Genomic DNA, 27,985 nt, shown 5'->3' with positions numbered 1-27,985 from the left:
TGTCTCTCCGGCTTGATGCGGGGCGGAGGTCCATAGCTTCAGGTGATCCCGCCCCTCCCTCGTAGCGCAGGACCAATGGTGCGGTGGTAGGCGGGGTTTTTGAGGAGGCAGCCCGCCCACGCACCGCGCGAGGCGTGTATCGATTGGTTGGCGCCGCGGGCGCAGGTGCGCGCTTCCTATTGGGTGTGGGCGGAGCGCGAGCGATTGCGGCAGCTTCGGCAGCTGCAGGTGAGCGCGCGCGCGCGCCGCGGCTGTGGCTGGCTCGGGTGCGCGCGCGCGGGCTCGCGGGGGAGGTGGCCGAGGGAGAAGTTGCGGCGCCTGTGGCCTCCGCTCCGCCCCCTCCTCCTCCTCCAGCGCTGTCGCCGTCGCCGCCGGGGCCCGGAGGGAGGGAGCTGCCTCCCCGCCTGCCGCGCCGCCAGTCCGACCCTCGGTCCCGCTGTGTGAGTAGCTGGCGGAGTGGAGCTCAGTGCAGACGCAGGAGCTGCGGCCGCCCCCTCTGCAGGTGCCTGTGAGGAGGCGCCCGGGCCGCAGCCGGTTTCCGAGACCTCCGGTCGCGCACTCGCTCCCCGCGCTCCTGAGGGACCGCCCGACCGGAGGAGGCCGTCGCGGAGTTCGGCGCTCAGCATGAACCGCAGCCACCGGCACGGGGCGGGCAGCGGCTGCCTGGGCACCATGGAGGTGAAGAGCAAGGTGCGCGGGGCCCGGGCTGGGCGGAGCGGCGGGCCTGGGGGGCCGGGGCCTGGGAGAGGCTGGGCCAGGCTCGAAGCGCTGTGGGAGGCGACGGGCAGAGCTGCCCCGGGGTCTGGACGGTGCGGGCGGGAGACTGTGGGTAATAAATTTGCCAAGGAGGGGGCGGCGGGGATCGGGGGGCGCTAGTGTCCGCCCCTGGCCCCGGCAGGGAGAAGACCTAGTCCAGCATTTAATCTCATTCCGTAAATCTCATTCCCGTGTTCACGGACGGGAGTAGGGGCCAAGGTATACCCGAGGATGGCACACACTGAGTGGAATGCGAGGCGGCTCAAAAGGTGTAGGAGAATCCTGCCTGCTGGGCTGTGAGTGTGGGCCCTGGACCACCCCGTTGTTCCCACTTTCTGTGGTTCAGGGGCGCATCGAGCGGCGAAGGAGAGAGCCCAGTGAACGAAACAACCCTTTAAAAGTTCGCTTTGCTTCCTGCTGGCGCTCTTTCTAGCACTAGCTTTGGTATGCATTTAATCTGTAAAATTAGCACTATCACCTTACGTTGGAGTAGCACTTTACAGTTTGAGTCTAGATGCTCTTTTCATTCCATCCTGCTACCTACTCACATCAAGTACTTTTCCCCTTGACCAACGGTATGCCAGTCTGCTGCTGATTACTGCGGTATTCACTGAATTTCTAAGTCTCAAGGCTCGGTGAGCAGGGTAGTCTGTAGAGAGGGATTAGTTAGGGAATGCCTTCCAAAGGGGGTTTTGAGGTGGAATTTGAAGGTGATGGGCAGCCACGGGAACATTTTCAGCAAGCGTTTCTTGAGTTAAAGAGTTAAAAGGAGCTTAGAGAATCTAGTCCAATTCTCTGAGAAGACTGAGGCTCAGAAAGGTTATGACTTCCCCAAGCTGCTTTTTGCAAAGCCTTCATGCCTTTTTAACAATAACTTTTAGGCACTGCAGAATACAAAACAGGACACTGGCTGGGCCCTGAGAACATTTAAAATAGAATTGAGAAGGCCAAAACACAGAAAAGGAGAAAATTGAAAGTACATCAGTTAAAAAAATGTAATGGAGCATCGTAGATGGTAAGACTACCAAGGAGTATGTAAAATGAAGGAGTGATTTGAGTGAGGTCCAGTGGAGTGAGGAAAGCTTCCTAGAGCGTCTGGGTAGAATGGTTTTGTTGTCGAAGGTTGATAAGCCAAGTTCTGTTAAGTTTCTGTAACTGAGAATCACATCGAGAAAATCTACATTCGTTTGTAACATCATTAAAAAAATGCGATTTGAGGCAGGACGCCGGTGGCTCACGCCTGTAACCTCAGCACTTTGGGAGGCCAAGGCGTGTGGATCACCTGAGGTCAGGAGTTCCAGACCAGCCTGGCTAACATGGTGAAACCCCATCTCTACTAAAAATACAAAAAATTAGCCGGCCGTGGTGGCACATGCCTGTAATTCCAGCTACTTGAGAGGCTGAGGCAGGAGAATCGCTTGAACCCAGGAGGTGGAGGTTGCAGTGAGCCAAGTTCGCACCATTGCACTCCAGGCTGGGCAACAAGCGCAAAACTCCATCTCAAAAAAAAAAAAAATTTGGCACTTAACTCATATGAGGATTGGCACTAGTTTCAGAATTAGTAAGAATAGAAGTGTAGTTATAGCAATTTAAGGAATGTGCACGTCCATGTGTCCTCTGTGCACAGCATAGCAAATTGAAGTGACTTGCTTGAGCTATAGCGTTAAGATGACCCAAAATATATAGCAGAGCTTTTCCACTAGCGGTGTATAGTGGCAGTAGTGGTTCCATGCCCAGTGGTTGAACCTTCTTACGGCATTTCTGTTATAAGTCTAGTTTGGATTTGTGGGTGTTGAGGTTATGGAAAGAAAAACACTTGTGATATTGCATCATCTTAAAATTTTAAGTTTATAGCACTAATCTTGGTAGCAAGTCTTTAATTTTTTTCCATAGAAAAAAATGAGTAGGAATTCTAAGTATACTGATCAGTACAATCAAACAGTAATTTATCTCTAGTACTAAGAAAACCTTGAGTGCTTTAAAACTGGAATTTCAGGCTTTTTGCCTTTCTCTTGTCAACTGACTTGTGAATCTTTCACTTACTTCTAAACTACATGTTGTATATTTGAACTGCCATACTGCGCTTTTAGTGAACTGTGTCTTTTAAATAGAATCATACACTGATTCTAGGAACATGTGCTGAATGAAGTCGGTCCCACTATTCTAGCTGTTGACAAATAGGCAAGGTATAGGTAGGGAGTGTTTCTAATGTGTCTGTGACACCTTATATGTTTCAAATATATATTGCTGATACATATTTAAAAAATATTTGGACAGATTTTTGAAACAGTATTTTCTTTGACATTGCTTTAGTGATATCACAGCTTTTTACGAAACTGATTGCTAAGAGTTTATAACCAAAACTAGGTAGTGTGCAGGTCCTTTTTGTTTTGTTTTGTTTTTGAGACAAGATCTTGCTCTGTCACCGGGGCTGGAGTACAATGACACGATCTCGGCTCACTGCAGCCTCAACCTCCTGAGCTCAAGCAATTCTCCCATTTCAGCCTCCTGAGCAGCAAGACTATAGGCGTGCGCCACTACACCCAGCTTATTTTTATTTATTTATTTTGTAGAGACGGGGTCTCTCCATGTTGCCCAGGCTGATCTTGAACATGTGAGCTCAAGTGATCCGCCTGCATCCACCTCTCAAAGTACTGGGACTACAGGTGTGAGCTACTGCACCTAGCTGGTCCATTTTTGTTTTACTATTTTTAATTTTTTTTATCTTTTTAGAGACAGGGTTTTGCCATGTTGGTCATGCTGGTCTCTAACTCCTGTTCTCAAGTGATATGCCCACCTAGGCCTCCCACAGTGTTGGGATTACAGGTGTTAGCCACCACACTGGGTTCCGGTCCATTTTTAGGATCTCTTTTTCTTCATGTAAAGCAGTAGTGTTGGCCAGGCACAGTGGCTCACACCTGTAATCCTAGCACTTTGGGAGGAAAAGGCAGGTAGATCACCTGAGGTCTTGAGTTCGAGACCAGCCTGGCCAACACGGTGAAACCCTGTATCTACTAAAAATGTAAAAATTAGCTGGGTGTGGTGGCGCATGCCTGTAATCCCAGCTACTCTGAAGGCTGAGGCAGGAGAATCGCTTGAACCTGGGAGGTGGAGGTTGCAGTGAGCCGAGATTGAGCCACTGCACTCCAGCCTGGGTGACAGAGGGAGGGAGACTCTATCTCAAAAAAATAAAAAAATGCAATAAAGCAGTAGTGTCAACATTGTTATCTTCACACGTGGAAGGGAAAAATAGTAATGATAATAAAAGAATGAAGAATGTAAATATACCTATAGTTCAATTTGTGGTACCAGCTAGTATGTGACTTTTCTTTGGTAACTGATTTATCTTCCTAATTGTATCTCTAGGGTTGGGAAGATTCTTAATAATCATGGTGATGTCCTTTAATAACCCTGGAACAGTCTTTAAGTCATAAAATTTCCTAATTATTATTCATAGGCAAATAGATTATGAAAATTAAGTTTGCATTTCTAGAATGTACCAACAGACACTGGGGGAAGGGAGTCCATATGCATTCTGGATGACTAGGGCAAACTAGATTAGGCGATAAAACAGTTGTAAATGGTTCACATAGTGAATAATTGCTGATTGAATCTTAATTTTGTCTCTCAGTGTTTTTGTTCATGTAAAAAGTTCTCTTAATCCTATTGTTGTGTTGCAAAAAGCATAACAATTTCTCTTGGTTTTTTTTCCCATACCAACATTGGCAAAAGTGCACATATACCATGAAGCCATACAATTTTTTATTGTTTTTATCATAACAGTTAAGCAAGAGAAAATCTTGAGCGAAGAAATTTCATCCAAAAGCTTTAACAAAAACATTGAAGCCCTAAAATGTTAAATGATCAGGTGTTATTCCCATTCATACGTCAGGGAAGTGATAAACCCTGTAGATGAATCAGAAAGCACTAGCAACTTCATGTTGTGATACCAGAATAAAGAAAATGGAAGAGAAACTGTGACTTTTGATAACATCATAAGACTAACTCTGATATGAAGGGTGTTCCCTGAGTTTTTATTTACTTCGAAATGTGAAGGTGTGACTAAACTTTTTGAGAGCCTTAGGTATGACTCACCTTATTTTCTTGACAGATGTTAGTGTTTATGTTTCAGGAATGTGTTTTGGGAACTATTTTAACTTTTTGTTAGAAGTAAGAGGTGTTTTTAGTGAGTTTTGATTTTAAAACCACTGAGGAGTATGGGTGTAAGCAGGGCAGATGAACTTTAGATAGAGCAAAACCAGTGAATCCAGATGTCCCATGGGGCCTCTGGGTAAATGAATTGACATATTTGTAAACTCAAATTATTATGATGGGGCTTTCTCAACATGATACTTAAGGCTGCCCCAACAGTACATTAGTATTTCTCTTTTTTTCTCTGGGACATAATATTTTTATATTAGTATTTCTTGCTAGTAATAGATACATGGAGGAAATATGAGTTCAGTGTGGTTAAACACATTTGGCAAATGTTTGTTTAAATATTTTAAAAAATCAACATAGGGCTTAAATGAGCCTTTAAAGTGCTGGTCTCCACAGTGATTCTCAAGAGCATAATTATGTAGCATTTCTCAAACTTATATGACTGGGACACTTTTTGAAGAAGGCTGATTAACTTTTCTTAGGTTTCCACGTTTGAGGAAATGTCATGCTATTCCCACAGTAAGTTATAAATCCTGTTTATTATGGACTGGATGGAGCCAGTCCTTAGTGTTTTGGTTTTTTTTTTTTTTTTTTTTTCTTTTTTGAGACGGAGTCTTGCTCTGTCGCCCAGGCTGGAGTGCAGTGGCGCGATCTTGGCTCACTGCAACCTCTGCCTCCCAGATTCAAGAGATTCTCCTGCCTCAGCCTCCTGCATAGCTGGGACTACAGGCATGTGCCACCACATCTGGCTAATTTTTGTATTTTTAGTAGATATGGGTTTTGCCATGTTGGCTAGGCTGGTTTCGAACTCCTGACCTTATGATCCTCCCACCTCAGCCTCCCAAAGTGTTGGGATTACAGATGTGAGCCATAACGCCCGGCCTCAGTTCTTAGTGTTGAATAAGAGTCACTTTTAATTATTTGACATTGGGAAAACAGAGGTGTAGGGAAACAGACTGAGAATCAGAACTGTGAACATAAGTATTGGGCATGATAGAGGCTGTCTTCCTCCCCATTCTGCCCCATTTATGTGATCTCTTAATACCTCCCTGAAGTAATTATTCTCTTTACCCACTAATTGGTGAGCTTCTGGAGCAGGCTCAAGGCTTTCTAGGGCCTAGCACTGTGCCAAACACATAAACACTTTGTGTGTTAATTGGATAGTTATAGGACATACATTTGATGTATTACTAAAGCTTCTTTTTTCTGCGTTAACATAGGGAAGATCATACCTTAATGCCACGTAGCTCACAGTTCTTTTTGTACATTTTGCTGTTGATTCTTACCACATCCCATGAAATCCTAGTTCCATTTATGGGGGAGGACACTTAAATGCTTTCCTTTGGTCGAAATAAAGACTTGGACAAGTCTTTGGTACCCCATGATGCAAGTAAGGAGAGCATTGTCATCAGAGTCTGGGCTCCAGACAGGGTTTGAGCTGAGTCACTATGCAGAACAGTCCGCAGTAACGCCTAGGTACCCCAGGGATTGAGTTGAGCCTGCCTCTCTTCAAAGGAATGCTCTTCACAGACACAGCAGTCAGGAGGCACATTCTTACGCCTTTCTTAGGCTTTTTAAAATCCCTGATAGTAAGATTCCTGACAGTAGACAATCTTCTTTCCTTAATTAAAAATACTTGCTCTACTCGTTAATTTTTCTATTGCATGCATTTTCAAATTGGGTCCTTTTACCTTTTTTTTTTTTTTAAGTAATATGTTTGTTATGTTTATAGTTTGGAGCTGAATTTCGTCGGTTTTCGCTGGAAAGATCAAAACCTGGAAAATTTGAGGAGTTTTATGGATTACTACAACATGTTCATAAGATCCCCAATGTTGACGTTTTGGTAGGCTATGCAGACATCCATGGAGACTTACTACCTATAAATAACGATGATAATTATCACAAAGCTGTTTCAACGGCCAATCCACTGCTTAGGATATTTATACAAAAGAAGGGTAAGTATCACTGTTCAGAAAAATTGTGTTAGAAATAGAAATAATGTATTTTCCCCACTGAAAGGATACCCAGACTTTGCCACAAACTTAGTGAATAAACATTTTGTGTGAATCTTCTTCTTCTGTTAACTAACACGTAGGTTAAAACATTTGTGATATTGTTGGTTTAATTAATATCTTTATGCTTCACTAAGTGTACTTTAGAAAATTTATATTTCTAGTTACTTTTGTGTTAACCTCTTTGGTTTTATTTTTCCTTAAGTAGAAATTGGGAATTTACTGAATATTGGGAATTTATTGAATCTTCACTTTATCAAATGGATTATTCTCCATTCAGAAAAATGTGAAAAGAGTGTGACTTTGGAATCTGAAGCATTCCTGATTTTTGGTGGCAACCAACTTTCAAGGGCTGTATTTATCAGTTAATAAATACCAGAAACAAAGCCATTTAATCTTCCTGAGTCTCAATGTCTGCATCTATAGAAAGATTATAATATATTGTAGAATTACTATGAGGATTAAATGAGCTAAGTGTAGTGCCCTGGCTTATAGTAGGCACCCAGTAAATATTTTCCTTTACTTTTAGGATACTTTTTAAAGAAATCGTATAAAACTAGTTAATTATATGGAAAATGAGGTGGGAAGTTACTATTATGGAGGGATGTAAACACGGATATTAATTAGTCCTCCAAAAAAATTGAAATCGGTATTTGGCAATAATTTTCTTTCTTTCTTTCTTTCTTTTTTTGTAAAGACTGGGTCTTACTATGTTGCCCAAACTCTTCTCAAACTCCTGGTCTCCTGTGATCCTCCAGTCCCCACCTCTCTAGAAGTGCTGGGATTACAGGCATGAGCCACCATGCTCAGCCAAGAATTTTCAAATGTATTTTGAGTCCTAAAACTTTTTTTTTTTTTAACCTCGTAGCCTCTGTGTGTGTATGTATGTGTGTCTGCAGATGGGCAGGGTAGGGTTTATTATGGTATGTACCATTTATTCCTTTATTGTAAATGAAGTGGTTTGGGAAGCCAGCATGAGAGCATTGAGCCTAGTATTGGGATAAATTAAAGACTTACAGTATTTATAAGCCAACCCAGAAAGGAGCTTGAGAGCAGCCAGGCATGGTGGCTCACGTGATAATCCCAGCACTTTGGGAGACTTGAGATAGGCAGATCATCTGAGGTCAGGAGTTCGTGACTAGCATGGCCAACATGGTGAAACCCCGTCTCTACTAAAAATACAAAAATTAGCTGGGCGTGGTGGCGCATGCCTGTAATCCCAGCTACTCAGGAGGCTGAGGCAGGAGAATCAGCCAGGAGGCGGAAGTTGCAGTGAGCCGAGATCGTACCACTGCACTCCAGTCTCGGTGACAGAGCTAGACTCCTTCTCAAAAAATTTTTTTAAAAAAGAAAGTAGCTTGAGAGAATGGGTAGGGATTACCTTTGAAGGTGAAAACTATTTCTAATCAGTTGATAAGCATTAGACCACTCCCAGGGCTCTGGAATTCCACTGATTATGTATCTTTGCTTTCCTGGGTTTCAGGAACTAAAGTCCACCAACAAAATAAACCTCCAAGGATAACCTCTGCCTATATCACTTGACTATTTTACAAAATACTTTCACACACAAATTAATGTTCCTAAAGTCTCCTGAGATGGATCTTGTAGGTAATTAACAGGGGTGCGATATAATGAGAATATGATCTTAGGAAGATTCAGTTGGCTGTTCAGGATGAATTGGAGTGGGCAGCAGCCTTACAGTAGAGAGCCAGGAGCAGGCGGTAAAGAAGTGAGGAGACTGGCCCAGAAGTAGAGGGGAGGGAAGCGGGGCCCGGGGGGAGGAGGCAGTGGTGGGAAGATAGGAGGGGAAATACTTGGGAGTCATTGCACTCACTGGCTGCTTTGCAGTGAAGGAGAGTCCAGCAGAGCATACCTTGATGGTTTGAGTCTGACAGCTGGGACAGTGTCATGAACAAGCAGAGTAGATTGATTTGGAAAAGAAAATTATGAGTTTTGTGTTAGGACAAATAAACTTAACCAATCATGCAGGAGATTGGAAATGGTAGACAAGAGTTCAGGGTAGAAATCCAAAAACTAGTTAGATTTGCAAGCTTTTCGAAAAGTGATAGTTAAAATTTTGGGAGTAGACATAAAGGCCACCTGAGATGAAGACCATGGATAGAACCTTGGAAAGCTATATATAGAGTGCTGGAAAAGGAGGAAGAATTTAAATAATTATGGTTGAATAATAGGCCTTTCTTGTTAGCAATTGTAATTTTTGTTAAAAAGTTAGTTGCTGTTTGGAATGTGCATTCAGATATAGAGCGGGTTTTTAAAGTGTTGCCATCTGACAGACTTTTGTTGGATTATCCCCTTAGAAAGATTATGACAGTTGGGTTATACCACCACATGTTTTGTTAATGGAATTATACCCTTGCATGATTATGGAATTAATCCTAACATCTTTTAAGGGTGGTTATGTTTTATTTCCTTTTTTGGTTTTTATTTATTGGTGGTGTAATTTTTATTGAGACTTTTGACGGTTTTTATTGTCATAGGAATTACAACTTAGAAATACGTTTCTATGTGCAAATGCTTTCTGTGTATTAATAGTAGAGGTAAAATGTCCTATATAATTGATAACCCTTAGAATTTGATTTAGAAATAGGCAATTCAACAGAAATATTTTATATTTTAAAAATATAAATGTAATACAAATATGACTTCAGCAAAAATGAAAGTAGGTAGTCAGTTCATTCCTGCTTAAAACCCTCTGATGATTTCCCATTGCAACCAGAATAAAATCCCTTCTGATTTGGACTTCCCAACCTCATCTTCCCTCATTCTCTCACTCCCTCATCCCAGTCAGCCACATTGGCTTCCTCCCTGTTCCTCAGACTTGGTGAGCTTTTCTTTTTCTTTTTCTTTTTCTTTTTTTTTTTTTTTTTTTTTTTGAGATGGAGTCTTGCTCTGTCACCCAGGCTGGAGTGCAATGGCACAATCTCGGCTCACTGCAGCCTCTGCCTCCCAGATTCAAGTTGTTATCCTGCCTCAGCCTCCTGAGTAGCTGAGACTACAGGTGCGCGCCACCATGACTTGCTAATTTTTGTTTTTTTAGTAGAGATGGGGTTTCACCGTGTTGGCCAGGCTGGTCTCAAAGTCCTGACCTCAGGTGATCCACCCATCTTGACCTCGCAGTGTTCTGGGATTACAGGTGTGAGCCACTGCACCCAGCTGTGACCTTGTTTCTGTTTCTGTGCTCTTATGCTTGGTTATTCTTAAGGACACTTCACCCTCAGCTCTTCCCACTTCTGCCTCCTCCTACTTAGCTCAGATAACTTTGTCAGAGGAGTCTCATCTGACTACCCTAACTAAAGCCCTCCACCCTCCCACCTTTACCACATCATCCTCTGAAGACCTGGAAGTATCTTATTTAAGAATATGTTAACTTGTTTCCTGTCTGTCTTGTTTACCATCAGGTCCCAGCATCTAAATCTGGCAGACTTACTTAGTTTACTATAATGTATGCACTTTTTCTTTTAGCAAAGTTGAGCCGATGCTTAACTAGAAATCTGATTTTTTGTAAACCTTAATGAACATTTAACTCAAGAAACTAATATAAAATATGACATTAAGTATAGTTACATTTTACTGCTTGAATACAGCACATTTTCTGTTTTCTTTGCTTTTTGATTTCAGTTAGGCATCAATAAGGCAGAAGTTACACTTAATATGTACCGAGTGTTTTCTTTTTTTTTTTTTTTTTTAAGTCTTGCTCTGTCGCCCAGGCTGGAATGCAGCAGGGGCGTGACCTTGGCTCACTGCAACCTCCGCCTCCTGGGTTCTTGTGCCTCAGCTTCCCGAGTAGCTGGGACTACAGGTGCATGCCACCACGCCCAGCTAATTTTTGTATTTTTAGTAGAGGCAGAGTTTTGCCATGTTGGCTAGGCTGGTCTCAAACTCCTGACCTCAAGTGATCCACCTACCTTGGCCTCCCAAAGTGCTGGGATTACAGGTGGGAACCACCGTGCCTGGCCCCAATTATTTTATTTTATTTATTTATTTATTTATTTTGAGACAGAATCTTAACTCTGTCACTCAGGCTAGAGTGCAGTGGTGTGATTTCCACTCACTGCAGCCTCTACCTCCCGGGCTCAAGCGATTCTCCTGCTGCAGCCTCCCAAGTAGCTGGGACTACAAGTGTGTGCCACCATGCCTGGCTAATTTTTGTATTTTTAGTAGAGACAGGGTTTCACCATGTTAGCCAGGTTGGTCTCAAACTCCTGACCTCAGGTGATCCATCCACCTCAGCCTCCCATAGTGCTGGGTTTACACATATGAGCCACCACACCTGGCCCCCAAGTGATTTTTGAAAAGCAAATTGCAAAACCATTTAAAAATTTAAAACTATGTGATCTTTTAACATCTGATACTCTACTAAAATTCCTTTAAAGTGAAAGCTTACAATTCAATATGTGAACTACTTTATAGTCTGAAGTTTAAGATAGTGTTGTTGGATATCTTGAAAAATTTTTATAACAATTTATTGTTAGAAGAAAAATCCCATACTCTATTCCTAGAGCAGTTATCATGGGAGCAAAAACAGAACACAAGAAACCTGGTATCTTAAAAGTTATTTTCATGAGGAGGATCCCAATCCGCCATTCCCTGTTAAGAGTATTAGAGTTTATCCTAATTGATTCAGGAGACGGGGAAGAGAAGGTACAGAATAGACTTTTCCGCTGTCATTGTTGAGGTTATTGCTGTGCACCAAAAATTTTTTTAAAATGTTTAAAGCTTGCGCCTTTTAAAAATACTCAGGTCATTCCTGTCAGTTTGGAATTCAGCCAGGGAAATGTGTATTTTTAAAAGCTTCCCAGCCAGTCCTGATAATCAGCCAGGTGGAGGATCTGTTGAGGTGCTACAGCAGACCCCTCTCCAGATCTAGTCAGAATCTCTACATCCAGACTTCTTGCTATAACACAGTCTATTTTTGATTGACACCAGACACATATGTTTAACTCTTCAATTTATTCTAGTTTTGTTGGAAACACTAGAAAGGCTTTGCTTTAAACTTGGTCTCACGTAGGGCATGCCCTCACACAGGCACGATTTTGTGGCCCAGATACTGGTAACTGGGCATCTAAATCATCTTTTAGACTTTGTGCATTGGACATTATTTTGTAGATGTTTTTTAAGGTTACATTTTTACGAATCAGAGTTTAGTTTAAAATTGTCTAAGGAACATACGTTTTAGTAGTGAATTGTAAATTGTAGTTTTAACAAAAGATACGTCCCAGAAATGAAAAAAATAAATTATGGCCTGTAATCCCAGCACTTTGGGAGGCCGAGGCAGGTGGATCATGAAGTCAAGACATCAAGACCATCCTGGGACAGGGTGTCTCCACTAAAAATACAAAAAATTAGCTGGGCGTGGTGGTGGACACCCGTAGTCCCAGCTACTTGGGAGGCTGAGGCAGGAGAATGGCGCGAACCCGGGAGGCAGAGCTTGCAGTGAGCTGAGATCGCGCCACTGCACTCCAGCCTGGGCGACAGAGCGACACTCTGTCTCAAAAAAGAAAAAAAGAAAAGAAATTGTGGAGTAACATCTCAGTATGTGACACCAGTTATTCACAACAGAAACCTGGGTGTCACCTTTGACACATACCTATTTTTTAGTCAGTCACCAAGCTTGTTAAAACTGTGTTCTAGTTATTTTGCAGATTTGTCTCCCCATTTCCACGTCCTCTGCTCCAGGCCAGGTGCTATCCTAATTTACTGAAGTAACTGCTGCTTTTGTTTTGTTTGTTTTTTCTGAGAAGCAGTCTCGCTCTTGTTGCTCAGGCTAGAGTGCAGTGACGTGATCTCAGCTCACCACAACCTCCACCTCCTGGGTTCAAGTGAGTCTCCTGCCTCATCCTCCTGAGTGGCTGGGATTACAGGCATGCGCCATCATGCCTGGCTAATTGTGTATTTTTAGTAGAGATGGGGTTTCTCCATGTTGGTCAGGCTGGTCACGAACTCCCGACCTTGGGTGATCCCCAGCCTCGGCCTGCCAAAGTGCTGGGATTACAGGTGTGAGCCACTGCGCTGGCTACAGTAGCTTCTTGTCCTCCCCCTCACATGCTTCTCCAACTTGCAGCCAGGGTGAGCTTTGTAGAAAAACCAAATGAGCTTACCATCTCTGTCTTCCCTTAAAATCCTTGGTTTTCTTCCCTTTGCCCTTAGGCTAAAGTCTGTAAACCTTGGTACTTCCTAGGAGGCCCTGTTTGTCTGTTTGGCCCCTGGCTGCCTCTGACTCAGCTCCTGACTCCTCCCTCCTTCCCTTCCTCCCTCCCTCCCTCCCTCCCACTTTTCACCCTGTGTTCTAGCTGTATTGGATTTCTTTGTCTGTCTGGCCCTCCCTCTTCTGGATATTGTCACTGCACTCAGCCGAGATCATGCAGTGACACAGCCGAGATCGTGTCACTGCACTCCAGAGCGAAACTCCGTCTCAAAAAACGTTACCAGATCTATCTCATTTAACCATTTTATATTAGAGCAAGAGTTGGGAAACTAAGGCCTGCTGGCTGTTTTTGCATATAAAATTTTCTTGAAACAGGGTCTCACTATTGCCTGTTTTGGAGTGTAGTGGTGCCATCTTAGCTTACTTCAACTTCGACCTCTCAGGCTCAAGTGATCCTCCCACTTCAGCCTCCCAAGTAACTTGAACTACAGGCACAGACCACCATGCCCGGCTAATTTTTTTTTTTTTTTTAGTTGGAGTCTTGCTCTCACCCAGGCTGGAGTGCAGTGGCACGATCTTGGCTCACTGCAAGCTCTGCCTCCTGGGTTCACGCCATTCTCCTGCCTCAGCCTCCCGAGTAGCTGGGACCACAGGCGCCCGCCACCACGCCCAGCTAATTTTTTGTATTTTTAGTAGAGACGGGGTTTCACCGTATTAGCCTGGATGGTCTCGATCTCCTGACCTCGTGATCCACCCGCCTTGGCCTCCCAAAGTGCTGGGATTACAGGCGTGAGCCATCGCGCTCGACTCGGCTAATTTTTAAATTTTTTTTTGTAGAGACAGGGTCCTGCTATGTTACCCAGGCTGGTCTTGAACTGCTAAGCTCAAGCAGCCCTCTCACCTCGGCCTCCCAAAGTGCTGGGATTACAGGGATGAGCCATCATGCCTGGCCACATATTCTTTTATGGATTGTCTGTGGTTGCTTTTACAAGAGGGATTATATGGCCTGTAATACCTAGACATTTACTGTCTGACTCTTGGCAGAAAACGGTTGTCAACCCTTGGATTAGAACATTTTAAAAAATTATTTCATTATTTGATTTCTTCCTCTGAACTTCAAATGGGGCATAATCTTGAACTTTGTTGATGACTGTACTATAACGGTTGCTGTTTTGTTACTGTATGGGGATGCTGATGGAGCTTATGTAGAAGTTTTTTTCTTCTAGATTTGCTTTTTACTCACTGTAAAGCTTTTATGTCTTATATCTGCCTGCCACCCACAAGTGGATCCTTACCCTTTGCTCTGAATGTGTGGTTTATGACCCTCTATGAGCAAAGGAATGAGATTACTAGGCTTTTCAGAATTAATGTTTAAAGAGTAAGAGGTTCAGAGGGAGGCCCTGCAGGGTGAGTGAAGAACAGCCACTATTTGTGTGTAAGAAAGTAAGACGTCCAGCTTGACTATTTAGAGGCCTTCTAGGTGGATCCTTGTCTGTTCAGTTAGCCGAGATCATTGACTGAAGAAAAGGCTTGGGATAAATGTGGTGCTGCTGTATCAGCCTATATCATGTACTGTTGCATAAGTGAAATTATACAAATGGACAATGGCTATGCTCAAGTTTTCAAACTTTTCATCTCATTCTGAGTTTAATGCTCTGATAGTATTCAGGTAGAAAGTCAACTCCAATTCCTTGTGGACATTCACCTTTACACTTTAACATCCTGAACCCTGGCTTTCTGCCAAAATATTTTCTTTCCCAGTGCCTGGAAACTGATTAGCTAGATGGGAGAACAAAGGTGGCTTTGTACTGGGGCATATTGCTTTTGAGAATTTAGCAGAGAGCATTCAAATGGAGTCTGGATGTGATGCCAAATTATGCAGATTTGGGGTTTTTTTGGTTAGGTTTCCCATGAGTAGGTATGTAGGCAACTTAATATTGTTCTCAGTTTGTACGGTCTGGAATTTCCCTTATAAATGTTATGTAGGCTTTCCTTATTGATTGTTTTAAAACAGAAATGTGTATGATTTTGAGAAAACACATTACCAGAAGACTATTCTTGATAGGTTTTTTTGCCAAAAAGATTGTTGTACCAATGAATTTATATCCAAAGCCATATTATAAATACATTTCTGTCTCTGTAAGAGCCCAGTGCAAATACTTTATAAATGATGACAAGTGTCCACAAGGGGGAAAAATGCCAAAAAAATAGGGTACCCCTAACCTTATATATTTATCTGAAACCAGGTTTTGAAAAGTGTTCACACAGCATCAGAAAAGAATACTAAAGCTCCCTGTGCTCTGACATAATTGATACTTGGCATTCATTATTGTGACTTGGAAGATACTAGTCTAGTAAGAAAACCTGGACTCTAGTTCTTTCTCTATAACTTAACGTTGTACCCTTAATTTCTTGGTTATAAAGTGAAGATGATAATAGTTTAGCAATGAGGGGGTTCAGGATTAAGCAAGAGAATATGAATTGAAGCACTATACAAATGCAAGATGGTGAGATTGGTGTTTTCTGTGGCAGCAGTTGAGACTAGGATTTTCAACTATTTCTTTTGTGGAGGAGGGAAGCCATTTATTTTTTGTTTGTTTGTTTGTTTTCTTTTCTTTCTTTTTTTCTTTTTGCCTAGCCCCTAGAAAACCAAGGAGAGGCATTATTGAAGTTTTTTTTTTTTTTTTAATTCATGTAAATTTCACTTTTTAGTTTATCCTCGTTGTAGTTATTTTTGAAAATACTATTTTAACTTTTGTTTCTGCTGTTAGTTTCATTTTCCCTTTTACCTCTCATTCTCTGATGAAATGTTTTGTTGATAGACTATCTTCCTTCAGCCATATAAATTTAACCATATCTGGTGTTAGGTGTTGTGTTTTCCCTTTTAGTTTATTGTTTAATTAGGTGGCAGTATTTAAAGATGGGAAGATTTTGCCTAAAAGCAAGACTTTCTGGCATGAAGAAAATCTGCCAGGAACTGAGAAGCAGCTATGCCATCTAAATGAGGCAGGAGCTCTCCAGTTTGCCAGAGTCCTACTACTTCCTATTGTCTGTGTCACCACCACTGAGGACAAAATATCATTGCACTTTATGCATAGTTTTTCACACAGTAAAGAAAAAAGTTAAAACTCTACCTTTGCTTCTTTCAAAATGAACATGAGAGATCAAGAATTCCTGCTGGGCAAGTGGCTCACGCCTGTAATCCCAGCACTTTGGGAAGCTGAGGCAGGTGGATCACCTGAGGTCAGGAGTTCAATCAAGACCAACCTGGCCAACATGGTGAAACCCCATCTCTACTGAAAATACAAAAATTAGCTGGGCATGGTGGCACATGCCTGTAATCCCAGCCACTTGGGAGGCTAAGGCAGGAGAATCGCTTGAACCTGGGAGGCGGAGGTTACAGTGAGCTGAGATCATGCCTCTGTACTCCAGCCAGAATGACAGAGCGAGACTCTGTCTCAAACAATAGCAACAAAAAAGAACTCCCCCAGAAAACTGAGGGAGAGTGTTTATCAGCAAAAGACCAAAATTCCTAAGTGTGTGTTTGATATGCACCAGCATCAATTACATTATCTGCCCACTCAGCCTCTGATACTGGTTTATGATTTTACTCTCTTGATTTACTTTGAGAATCAGATATCCCATTTCAAGTCTTTGAGTTGCATATGATAAACATGTAAATTGCAGGCGTGTTTTTGTTTTGTCACCCAGGCTGGAGTGCGGTGATCATAGTGCACTGTAGACCTGAATCCTGGAGTGAAGCCATCCTCCCATCTCAGTCTCCCAAGAAGCCGGGACTACAGGCAGACACTACCACACCTGGCTAATTTTTTTTACTTTTTGTAAAGACAGGGCCTCACGCTGTTGCCCAGGCTGGGCTCAAGTGATCCACCCACCATGGCCTCCCAGAGAAGTACTGGGATTGTAGGCGTGAGGCACCGCGCCCAACCACATTACAAGTTTTTTAAACAAATGAAGGAAAAATGTATTTTAAGAAGCTGGTTTGGCCAGGCGCAGTGGCGCAAGCCTGTAATCCCAGCACTTTGGGAGGCCAAGATGGGCGGATCACGAGGTCAGGAGATCGAGACCATCCTGGCTAACACGGTGAAACCCCGTCTCTACTAAAAAATACAAAAAACTAGCTGGGCGAGGTGGCAGGCACCTGTAGTCCCAGCTACTCAGGAGGCTGAGGCAGGAGAATGGCGTGAACCTGGGAAGCGGAGCTTGCAGTGAGCTGAGATCCGGCCACTGCACTCCAGCCTGGGCGACAGAGCAAGACTCCGTCTCAAAAAAAAAAAAAAAAAAAAAAAAAAAAAAAAGCTGGTTTAAAATCATGTTTTAAGGCCAGACACAGTAGCTCTCACCTGTACTCCTAGCACATTGAGAGGCCGAGGCGAGAGGATCTCCTGAGGCCAGGAGTTCAAAACCAGCCTGGGCAACACAGCAAGACCCTATTTTAAAAAAAGGAAAAATACATATATATTTAATGATGTTTAAGAATATGTAAGATCTGGCTAGGTGCGGTGGCTCACGCCTGTAATTCCAGCACTTCGGGAGGCCGAGGTGGGCGGATCACGAGGTCAGGAAATCGAGACCATCCTGGCTAACACGGTGAAACCCTGTCTGTACTAAAAATACAAAAAAAATTAGCCAGGCCTGGTAGCACACACCTGTAGTTCCAGCTACTCGGGAGGGTGAGGCAGGAGAATTGCTTGAACCCAGGAGGCAGAGGTTGCTGTGAGCCAAGGTCACGCCACTGCACTCAGCCTGGGCGACAGAGTGAGACCATCTCAAAGAAAAAAAAAAAAGAATACGTAAGATCTATCATAATTTCATTTGCCATATTTAATGTTTAATAGTGATTGAGCTCTATCAAATTTAACTTCAACATTGGTTTATTTTGTGATGTGTATTTGAGATGGCCACCTAGTGGTTTTTTCTGGTATGGCATTTTACTACTGTACTAGATTATGATCTGATTAGCAAATAAGCTTATTAGCTAGTTTGTTTATATACCAAATATATTTTGAGTTATCCTTTCTGTACAGATTCTGCCGCAAGTGAATAGATATTTTTACAGCATTTCTATAATTATTTTGTTTTATTTTTAAACAGAAGAAGCAGACTACAGTGCCTTTGGTACAGACACGCTAATAAAGAAGAAGAATGTTTTAACCAACGTATTGCGTCCTGACAACCATAGAAAAAAGCCACATATAGTCATTAGTATGCCCCAAGACTTTAGACCTGTGTCTTCTATTATAGACGTGGATATTCTTCCAGAAACACATCGTAGGGTACGTCTTTACAAATATGGCACTGAGAAACCCCTAGGATTCTACATCCGGGATGGCTCCAGTGTCAGGGTAACACCACATGGCTTGGAAAAGGTTCCAGGGATCTTTATATCCAGGCTTGTCCCAGGAGGTCTGGCTCAAAGTACAGGACTATTAGCTGTTAATGATGAAGTTTTAGAAGTTAATGGCATAGAAGTTTCAGGGAAGAGCCTTGATCAAGTAACAGACATGATGATTGCAAATAGCCGTAACCTCATCATAACAGTGAGACCGGCAAACCAGAGGAATAATGTTGTGAGGAACAGTCGGACTTCTGGCAGTTCTGGCCAGTCTACCGATAACAGCCTTCTTGGCTCCCCACAGCACATTGAACCAAGCTGTGAGCCAGAGGATGAAGACAGCGATGAAGATGACATTATCATTGAAGACAATGGAGTGCCACAGCAGATTCCAAAAGCTGTTCCTAATACCGAGAGCCTGGAGTCATTAACACAGATAGAGCTAAGCTTTGAGTCTGGACAGAATGGCTTTATTCCCTCTAATGAAGTGAGCTTAGCACCCATAGCAAGTGGCTCAAACACGGAATTTGAAACACATGCTCCAGATCAAAAACTCTTAGAAGAAGATGGAACAATCATAACATTATGAAACCATTGTTTGAATGTTTTCAGAGTGAGGATGCCATGAGAACTTGTACATTTGGCTAGTTTAAAAGCATATATACCTCTGACCAGTGACGTGGAATAGGCATGAGACGAGTAACGTTGCAAGCTTACAATATTATTAAAGTAGTAGTCTGGTAATTGTTAATATAAACTTTGGTGGATCAGAGGTGAATTTAAGTCCAAAACAAAGGGGCCTTTGCTGATGAAGTTACGTGCTTTTACTTTTTTGTCTGTGGAGAATCAGATGTTAAAGCACATTCTTGGAACTATGCGAGAAGACTAGATCATTTCTGTTGGAAGTGGTTGCATATTTAACCTGCTGTGCAGAGCCCAGTTAATTTTTCCTTTAACTGTATTTTTAAAATTCTAATGTGAAGTCTGATTCTCTCTTTTGGTACAGTGGGGACCTCAGCTCTTAAAGGTCTTATGTTCCCAATATTTTATTTTATTTTTTATTTTTTATTTTTTTAGTGACTGGATCTCACTCTGTTGCCCAAGCTGGAGTGCAGTGGCATGATCACAGCTCACTGCAGCCTCAACCTCCTGGGCTCAAGCAATCCTCCCACTTCAGCCTCCTGAGTAGCTGGGACCACAGGCACGTACCATGACACCTGGCTACTTTTTGTATTTTTTGTAGAGACAGAGTTTTGCCATGTTGCCCAAGCTGGTCTTGAACTCCTGGGCTCAAGCAGTCCTGCCTCGGCTTCCCAAAGTGCTAGGATTACAGCCACCATGCCCAGCCTATTTTGATTTTTGTTTTTTTAATGTTCCTCTCTAATAAATTGTAACAAATGATGTTCTCAAGTGCATTTCCAGTTTCTAAGAATCAAACCACGTGGCTGTTTTTAGGAGTTGCTTCCCATGTTATAAAGCTCAGGAAGCTCTCTTTTTTTTTTTTTTTTTTTTTTTTTTTTTTGTCTCTGTCGCCCAGGCTGGAGTGCAGTGGTGCAATCTCAGCTCCCAGATTCAAGCAGTTCTTCTGCCTCAGCCTCCTGAGTAACTGAGATTACAGGTGTGTGCCAACACGTCCGGCTTATTTTTTTGTATTTTTAGTAGAGACGGGGTTTCACCACGTTAGTCAGGCGGATCTCGAATTCCTGACCTCAAATGATCTGCCCATCTCGGCTGCCCAAAGTGCTGGATTGCAGGCATGAGCCACCGTGCCCGGCCAGGAAGCTGTCTTTTCTTGAGTTATGAAACTCTGCAACAGTTGTTCAAGTTGGTGTTTGTCCTTCCTATAGCTTTCATATTTGCAAATTAATTGTGTATGGCTATAATTTATGTTTTAAAAGGCAGTTCTCTTGACTTTGGAAACATGGAAGTCTCTCCTTTAACCTGTTCTTGTTCCCATTCCCAGTCTCATTTGAAATCATTCATTTTGTTGTTTGTGTGTGTATTTTTGTTGGTGTGCTTTTAATGCATTCAAGTATGCATCATTTTGGATAAAAAATGCATCCAAATTAAGAGGTTTTAACACATAGGACAAACTTGTGCACTTTTTATACCAAAAAAAAAAAAAAAAAAATTGGGTTTTCCTTCATGGGATTTCTAGAAACACTGCCTACAGTTTATGAAAACTACATAGTATTCACCTGTGACAGGTAGTTTATCACTGTTAATTTTATGAGGCTATTTATTACTTTCCAGTGCATCCACTTAGAACAAGCTAAGAGTAAGGCTGCTAACTTTAATTCCTTGCCTGATTTTATTGTACAATGTGCACAAGCACAATGGTATGCTTGTATATAGAAACTAAAAATATTATGAAGTACATAAGTTCCCTATGGCTTATGGAGAGTTATTTATTAATTAACTTTATGGTAGGGCTAGTATGAATATCTTTTTAACAATTGTGTGCTATTAAAATAATGAAGATTCAAATGACTCCGTTTTGAAGGATGTTTTCTCTATATGGTAAAATATATGAAGAAGTCTTGATTACATGAATATCGCTTGACTCAGAATACTTCAATGTATTTTGTTCACATTACCACTAAGCATATTATCAGTAAACTATTAACTGACTACACAACACTATGTAATACGATGTACTTTTTGTTGAGATCACCGAAGTTCTTCCATTTATATACTATTTTTAATGGCATTCCGGCTTTAACATTCTGTGAGTCTTATAAATTTGACTCTTGAATGGCAAAATAATGTTAGTATGTAGAAGGTTAACTTTCATTTATAATATAAGTGGTGCAGGGGTTCAACATTTTAAGTAAAAATATTTTTACACACTACCTCTCTCTTTTTTTTTTTTAAAGTTTTAACATCAGAACTTTTGGGGGAAAAACTACTTCAGGGCTTGACTTTTGTACAAATTTTAACTGAAATACAGATTTATCTTGTACACGTTCATGGAAATGGAAATCAAAGCTGCTAGTGCTTTTTATTTTAATTATCGTGTTAAGGGTATCTGTCAATAGTATTTTCAACTAGATCTCTGACTCTTAAATTATTGGTGAAATAATTGATTACTAGACATACTGTAAAACCAATAGATCCTGGTTATACGATAAAATATCAGCTCATTGGTTGTCTCAATTATTTCAAGTGCACCTTATTAACAAAAGTATCAGTGGATCCAGCATAAAATTTTATAGTACTAAATGTCAAGCCTCACTGTGAATTTTGTTCTGTATCTTAAGTAAATTTATGATAATGTTCTCGAGCTATCAACAAAATATATGTACTTTTGTGAGCTATGAATTTTCTAATTAAATTTTACATGCTATAACATGATTTTTACATGAATGATACTTTGTTTATAACTATCAAATGTCAGTATTTTACTACAATTTTATAAAGTGTACATTATCACTAAATGAACTTTGATTTTAAAAATCAAATTAGCTTTAGTTGTATGTTATTTTTTACAAATAAAGATAGACTTGTATAAAGGCTACTTTCTTGTTTGAAGTTATATGAAAAGCTGCCCACACATACCAGGTGCCCATTATATCATTATATAAAATAGGTAGGGAGAAAAACCCCTGAATTTTTTTTTTTTTTTTTTTTTTTTTTTTTTGAGACGGAGTCTCGCTCTGTCGCCCAGGCTGGAGTGCAGTGGCTGGATCTCAGCTCACTGCAAGCTCCGCCTCCCAGGTTCACGCCATTCTCCTGCCTCAGCCTCCCGACTAGCTGGGACTACAGGCGCCCGCCACCTCGCCCAGCTAGTTTTTTGTATTTTTTAGTAGAGACGGGGTTTCACCGTGTTAGCCAGGATGGTCTGGATCTCCTGACCTCGTGATCCGCCCGTCTCGGCCTCCCAAAAACCCCTGAATTTTAACAAGATCCTTGCTTCCTTAACTTTTAATTGGTAAAAGATGAACCCCAAATTGTATGTGCACTTATTGCAACTGTGTATGACCATATGGCTATGGGTTGGAAGGTAACTTGTAAAATGTAGTTAATTCTGATAGTGTGAAAGGTTATGCAAGCTATTGACCCAAAATTTTCTTTAAGACTATTTGAAACTAGTTTGTAATGTGACAGCTTATCTTCTGAAATTCAAATTCACTTATTAATACTATCTATATAGTATGGCCTATGTGGATTGAATTCATTTTATACTGAAAAACTTAAAAGGTCTGAGAACAAGGCCAGGCACGGTGGCTCGTGCTTGTAATCCCAGCACTTCGGGAATCTGAGGCAGGCAGATCACAAGGTCAGGAGTTCGAGACCAGCCTGGCCAACATAGTGAAACACTGTCTCTACTAAAAATTAAAAAAAAAATTAGCTGGGCGTGGTGGCACACGCCTGTAATCCCAGCTACCTGGGAGGCTGAGGCAGGAGAATCGCTTGAACCCGGGAGGCGAGGGTTTTGGTGAGCTGAGATCACGTCACTGCACTCCAGCCAGGGCAACAGGGTGAGACTCCGTCTCAAAAAAAAAAAAAAAAAAGGTCTGAGGAAAACAACAACCCTTCCTGAGCCATTTCTAATCCCAAATTAGCCACCCTGCCACTGGCTTAGTTGATCATTGCACTAACTCTTCTGCCAACAAGTTTAGAGGACAATAGGACAATCCTAATTCCTTCCCTCCAAGTTAAAAACACTGGAAATCCCCTGAGTATAAAGGGAACATCATGCACATAGAACTCTTCACACCTTTGGTTGGGTTGCATTTGGTACCCGATATTCATCTCTGGGTTTTAGGTCCGTGAAACGATGCAGAATTAAAACATCCCTTTCATTCCCAAAAAATGACCCCAATGCAATTTGCATCCTAGTTTCCAGTGCTGAATAAGAGCCTGACAAATTTGATTTTGAGGGAAAACTAAAGTTACAAAAATTTATCAAAAACCAAACCTCTCTGTCCTGCCTTTAGGTGCTCAAGTGTTTAACAGCAACTGATAGAACCACTTTTGATTGTGTTTCCCTTCTTTTAGTTTGATGCAGGATTTAACTTGGAAGTATGTACACCAGCGACTTGGCAGCTGAGTTCTTCTAAGCACAATTTTGGGAGTGTTTTGCTTTTAAACTTGGAAAGCCTTTGTTTTTATCTTGTGATGATGTATCGTGGTGATGGTGGCTGTTATCTGTAGGGTAAAGCAAAACCCAGTGCCTCCTAGCTATGATCACATAACATGCTACTTAAGTACTGTCAGAAAAGATATTTTGGAAACCAAAATAAGTCTTCATTGCCCAAAGGAAGTATATGTGCAGTCAAATGATTGTCATTGGGTAGATGTCTGGGCATTAGAAGGTAAATATAAAGGAAATTAATCGGTTAAAAGATCCTTAATATGTAGTAATCTACCAAATTCTCCCCTAAAAACAAGACTTAGATAATATTTTAAAAGCTAATGTGTTTATCCAGTTGCTTTACAGCACAATTGTATTTTATAAGTTAATATTAAAATTCAATGGAGTTTGTATTTTATTTACAAGCTATATTTAGGTGTTTTTCCATTTATAAAAGCTCTCTTTTGGGAATGAAGTTCACTCTAAAAGTAGTATTCTCTGTGTAATAGAAAATAAAGAAAATTTAATACCCTTATTATCTAGTTCATTATAATCCCAAGGGATGGATAACAAGATAATACAGTATGAGTATGTAAAGATAACTTTTTAAAAATAATTTTCAATCGTATTAATAATGTGCAAATTCGTTCTCCATATAAAAAAAAAGTACAGAAAAAGCTGAAGTGTTTTGGCAGTACCATGCACATTTATCCACACCGTATTCTGTTACAAAAAGGAATCGTGGCTTAAAATAAGAGTGACTATAATTTATAATCCAAATTGGGACACTTTTGAGAATGAATGGGTTTGCCATGAACTATGCCAGTAGAACAGGCTCAGACCGGATCTGTCTTGGTAGATTGCAATATGGGTCACCCTATTATAGGGGCTCTCAAAATTGTTCTTAAAAAACTGCAATACACAGTGAGAAATGCATTGAACACTATAATCCAGGACACGCACATCTATGTTTTCATATAATAATGAAAAATGCTCTGATTTTCTATTTCACTTGTGTAGGATGTGTATTGGAACATTCCAAAAACAATGTCAGGATGCACTGTTTGAAAAACACTGTGAAGCACTTTACTTTTCACTTGAGATATCTGCCATGGGAAAGACTAGCATATTTTTCCCTAAAGGAGAATAAAGGTACTGTATTATCTGCTTGCTAGCTTTTTTGTTTGTTTGTTTTGAAATAATTTCCAATGTAGAAAAGAGCTGCATGAAAAGCATAACCTTTGTCCAGGTTATATCCACATTTGCTATCTGTGTATTTTTTCCTGAACCGCTTCAGAATTAGTTAAAGAGATTCTCCCCTTTTATCCCCTTTAGACTTAGGCATATATTTTCTAAAAACAAGGACATTCTCTTACATTTTTTATATTTTTTCTTATACAACCCCAATTATCAAATTCAAAAAATTTAACATTGCTACAATATTATCTAATATATAAGCAATACTAGAATCTCATCAACTGACCCAATGATATCCTTTACAGAAATTTTTTTCTTTTATCCAGGATCCAACCCAGAATAAGGCATCACATTGAGTTATCTCATCTCTTTTGGTCCCTTTAATCTGGAGCAGTTCTTCAGCTTTTCTTTGCCTTTCATAATATTGACATTTCTGAACAGTAAAGACAAACTGTTTCATAGACTGTCCCTCATTGGGGTTTGTCTGTTTCCTCATAATTAGATTCAAGTGGCTGGGCGCGGTGGCTCACGCCTGTAATCCCAGCACTTTGGGAGGCCAAGGTGGGTGGATCACTTGAGGTCGGGAGTTCAAAACCCTGCCCAACATGGTGAAACCCCGTCTCTACTAAAAATACAAAAAATGTAGTTGGATGTGGTGGCAGACATCTGTAATCCCAGCTACTTGGGAGGCTGGGGCAGGAGAATCCCTTGAACCCAAGAGGCAGAGGTTGCAGTGAGCCAGGATGGCACCACTGCACTCCATCCTGGATGACAGAGCGAGACTCTGTCTCAAAAAAAAAAAAAAAAAAAACAGATTCAAGTTTGCATTTTTATCAGGAATATTACATAGGTGATGTTATATCTTCATTTCACCATGTCAACAGGTACATCATATCAGTTTGATTCAATATTGGTTTATCAGGTGAGAAGTGATTTGGCAAAAATAAAATAAAATATATTGCCAGAGGTGGTGGCTTATGCCTGTAACCCCAGCACTTGGGAGGCTGAGATGGAGGGATCACCTGAGCCTAGGAGTTTGAGAGCAGCCTGGGCAACATAGGGAGACCCTGTCTCTACAGAAAATACAAAAACTAGCTGGGCATGGTGGCATGCACCTGTGGTCCCAGCTAACTGAGGAGGCTGAGGTGGGAGGATCGCTTGGGCCCAGGAAGTCAAGGCGACAGTGAGCTGTGAACTATGAGTGCCAGGGCACTCTAGCCTGGGTGACAGAGCAAGACCTATCTCAAAAAATAAATAAGATGTTATAATTATTCTTGTCCTGATTAAAAACATGAATGGGGCCAGGTGCAGTGACTCATACCTGTAATCCTAGCACTTTGAGAGGCTGAGGGGGGCAGATCACTTGAGGTCAGGAGTTCCAGACCAGCCCGGCCAACATGGTGAAATCCTGTCTCTACTTAAAATACAAAAATTAGCTGGGTGTGGTGGCAGCCGTCTGTAATCCCAGCTACTCAGGAGGCTGAGGCAAGAGAATTGCTTGAATTCAGGATGTGGAGGTTGCAGTGAGCCGAGATTGTGCCACTGCACTCCAGCCTGGATGACAGAGCTAGACTCTGTCTCAAAAAAAAAAAAAGAGAGAGAGAGAGAAAGGAAAAGAAAACCTGAATGGATCCAGATGAAAGACATGTGTTTTCTATATCCACATGTTCCGCATCTTTGATTGCATTCCTATTGAAGAAACAATAGAAAATGGTGACCTGGCACCAGTATTCTCGAATGTTGTTTGCTTAGCTACATTTCTGAACTCAGTAATGACTTTCTGTGGCATTGGTCTGAATAAAAGGAAAGCACCCAAATGATACCTAAATCTGTGACTAATGGGGCTGGTCAGTAGTCAGAGTGTTCAGAGTGGGAGGCTGTTGCCTTGGGATTCTTTGGGTTGTGAATACACCTAACTCCAATTGACTTCCAACTTAGATACAAAGGAATGGATTAGCTCGTGTAACTGAAAAATCAGGGCTAAGATTTCAGCACAGATCAGACACAGTGCTATCTGATAGAACTTTCTGCTCTGTCCAGAGGGGAGTTACTAGCCCCCATGTGGCTACTGCATACTTGAGGTGTAGCTAGTGCAACTGAAAAACTGGATTTCAAATTACATGTCATTTTAATTAATTTAAATGTTAACAGCCACATGTAGACAGTGGCTACTGTATTATTTTACAGCACAAACTGGAATCCCTCTCCATTTCTTGCTTTTGTTTTTCCCCGTTACCTTTTTTCCCTTAGGCCAAGTGCCTTCTTATGGTGGCAAAGATGGCCTCCAGCAACCCTGGCAACTTTCTGTCACATTACCAACCACCTGACAGGGAGCCTGTCTTCCCCAGGATGGCAGCCAAAGCCCAGAGACCACCCTCACTGGCCCTGTCTCAGTCATGTGCCCATCCCTAACCCAATCCCTGTAACTCCTAATTGTCCTAGCCTGAGTCATGGGCCCAATTCTGGACCTATTGAGGGAGGGATGGTCCCCTAAAGAAAAATCAGGGATCAGCCAGGCATGGTGGCTCACGCTTGTAATCCCAGCACTTTGGGAGGCCGAGGCAGGTGGATCACCGGGGATCAGGAGTTTGAGACCATCCTGGCCAACATGGTGAAATCCTGTCTCTACTAAAAATACAAAAATTAGTCGGGTGTGGTGGCAGACACCTGTAATCCCAACTACTTGGGAGGCTGAGGGAGGAGAATCATTTGAACCTGGGAGGCAGAGGTTGCAGTGAGCCAAGACTGTACCATTGCACTGCAGCCTGGGCAACAAGAGCAAAACTCCATCTCAAAAAAAAAAAAAAAAAAAAAAAATTAGGGATCAGGGTTCTGTTACCACAAGAAAGAGGAAGAACTACAGGGGAGGGAACACAGTGGGTATCACTTGCAGCTTTTTTTCTTTTTTTCTTTTTTTCTTTTGCTCTGTCACTGGGCTGAAGTACAGTGGTGCGATCATAACTCACTGCAGCCTCAAACTCCTGGGCTCAAGCAATCCTCCCACCTCAGCCTTCCGAGTAGCTGGGACTATGGGTGCATGCCACCACACTCAGCTAATATTTTTTGGAGAGACAGGGTCTCACTATGTTGCCTGGGCTAGTCTCGAACTCCTGGCCTCAAGCAATGCTCCCACTGCATTGTAGATTTAAAGAGTATTTGGGGATACATTTTTTTATAAAGTGTCCTGCACGAGGTAAACTGGGGACAGAGAGCAGTGTTCTATCAAAGTAAAGTGGTAAGGGTGGAAATTAAATATAGAG

At 41.7% G+C, this 27,985-nt stretch overlaps 1 protein-coding gene across 1 annotated transcript; it reads left to right on the top strand.

The window, feature by feature from the left end:
- Positions 1-358: 358 nt before the first annotated feature.
- Positions 359-21,968, top strand: PARD6B (par-6 family cell polarity regulator beta). Its single transcript, XM_050807478.1, has 3 exons — positions 359-690; positions 6,650-6,872; positions 18,211-21,968. Exons 1-3 carry the CDS (start codon positions 625-627, stop codon positions 19,038-19,040), a joined length of 1,119 nt encoding a protein of 372 aa, XP_050663435.1. The 5' UTR covers positions 359-624; the 3' UTR covers positions 19,041-21,968.
- The last annotated feature ends 6,017 nt before the right edge of the window (positions 21,969-27,985 follow it).

Source organism: Macaca thibetana, chromosome 10 (assembly GCF_024542745.1).
Source record: "Macaca thibetana thibetana isolate TM-01 chromosome 10, ASM2454274v1, whole genome shotgun sequence".
In the NCBI taxonomy this organism is placed as follows: domain Eukaryota; kingdom Metazoa; phylum Chordata; class Mammalia; order Primates; family Cercopithecidae; genus Macaca; species Macaca thibetana.
This window is presented reverse-complemented; position numbering and strand designations above follow the sequence as displayed.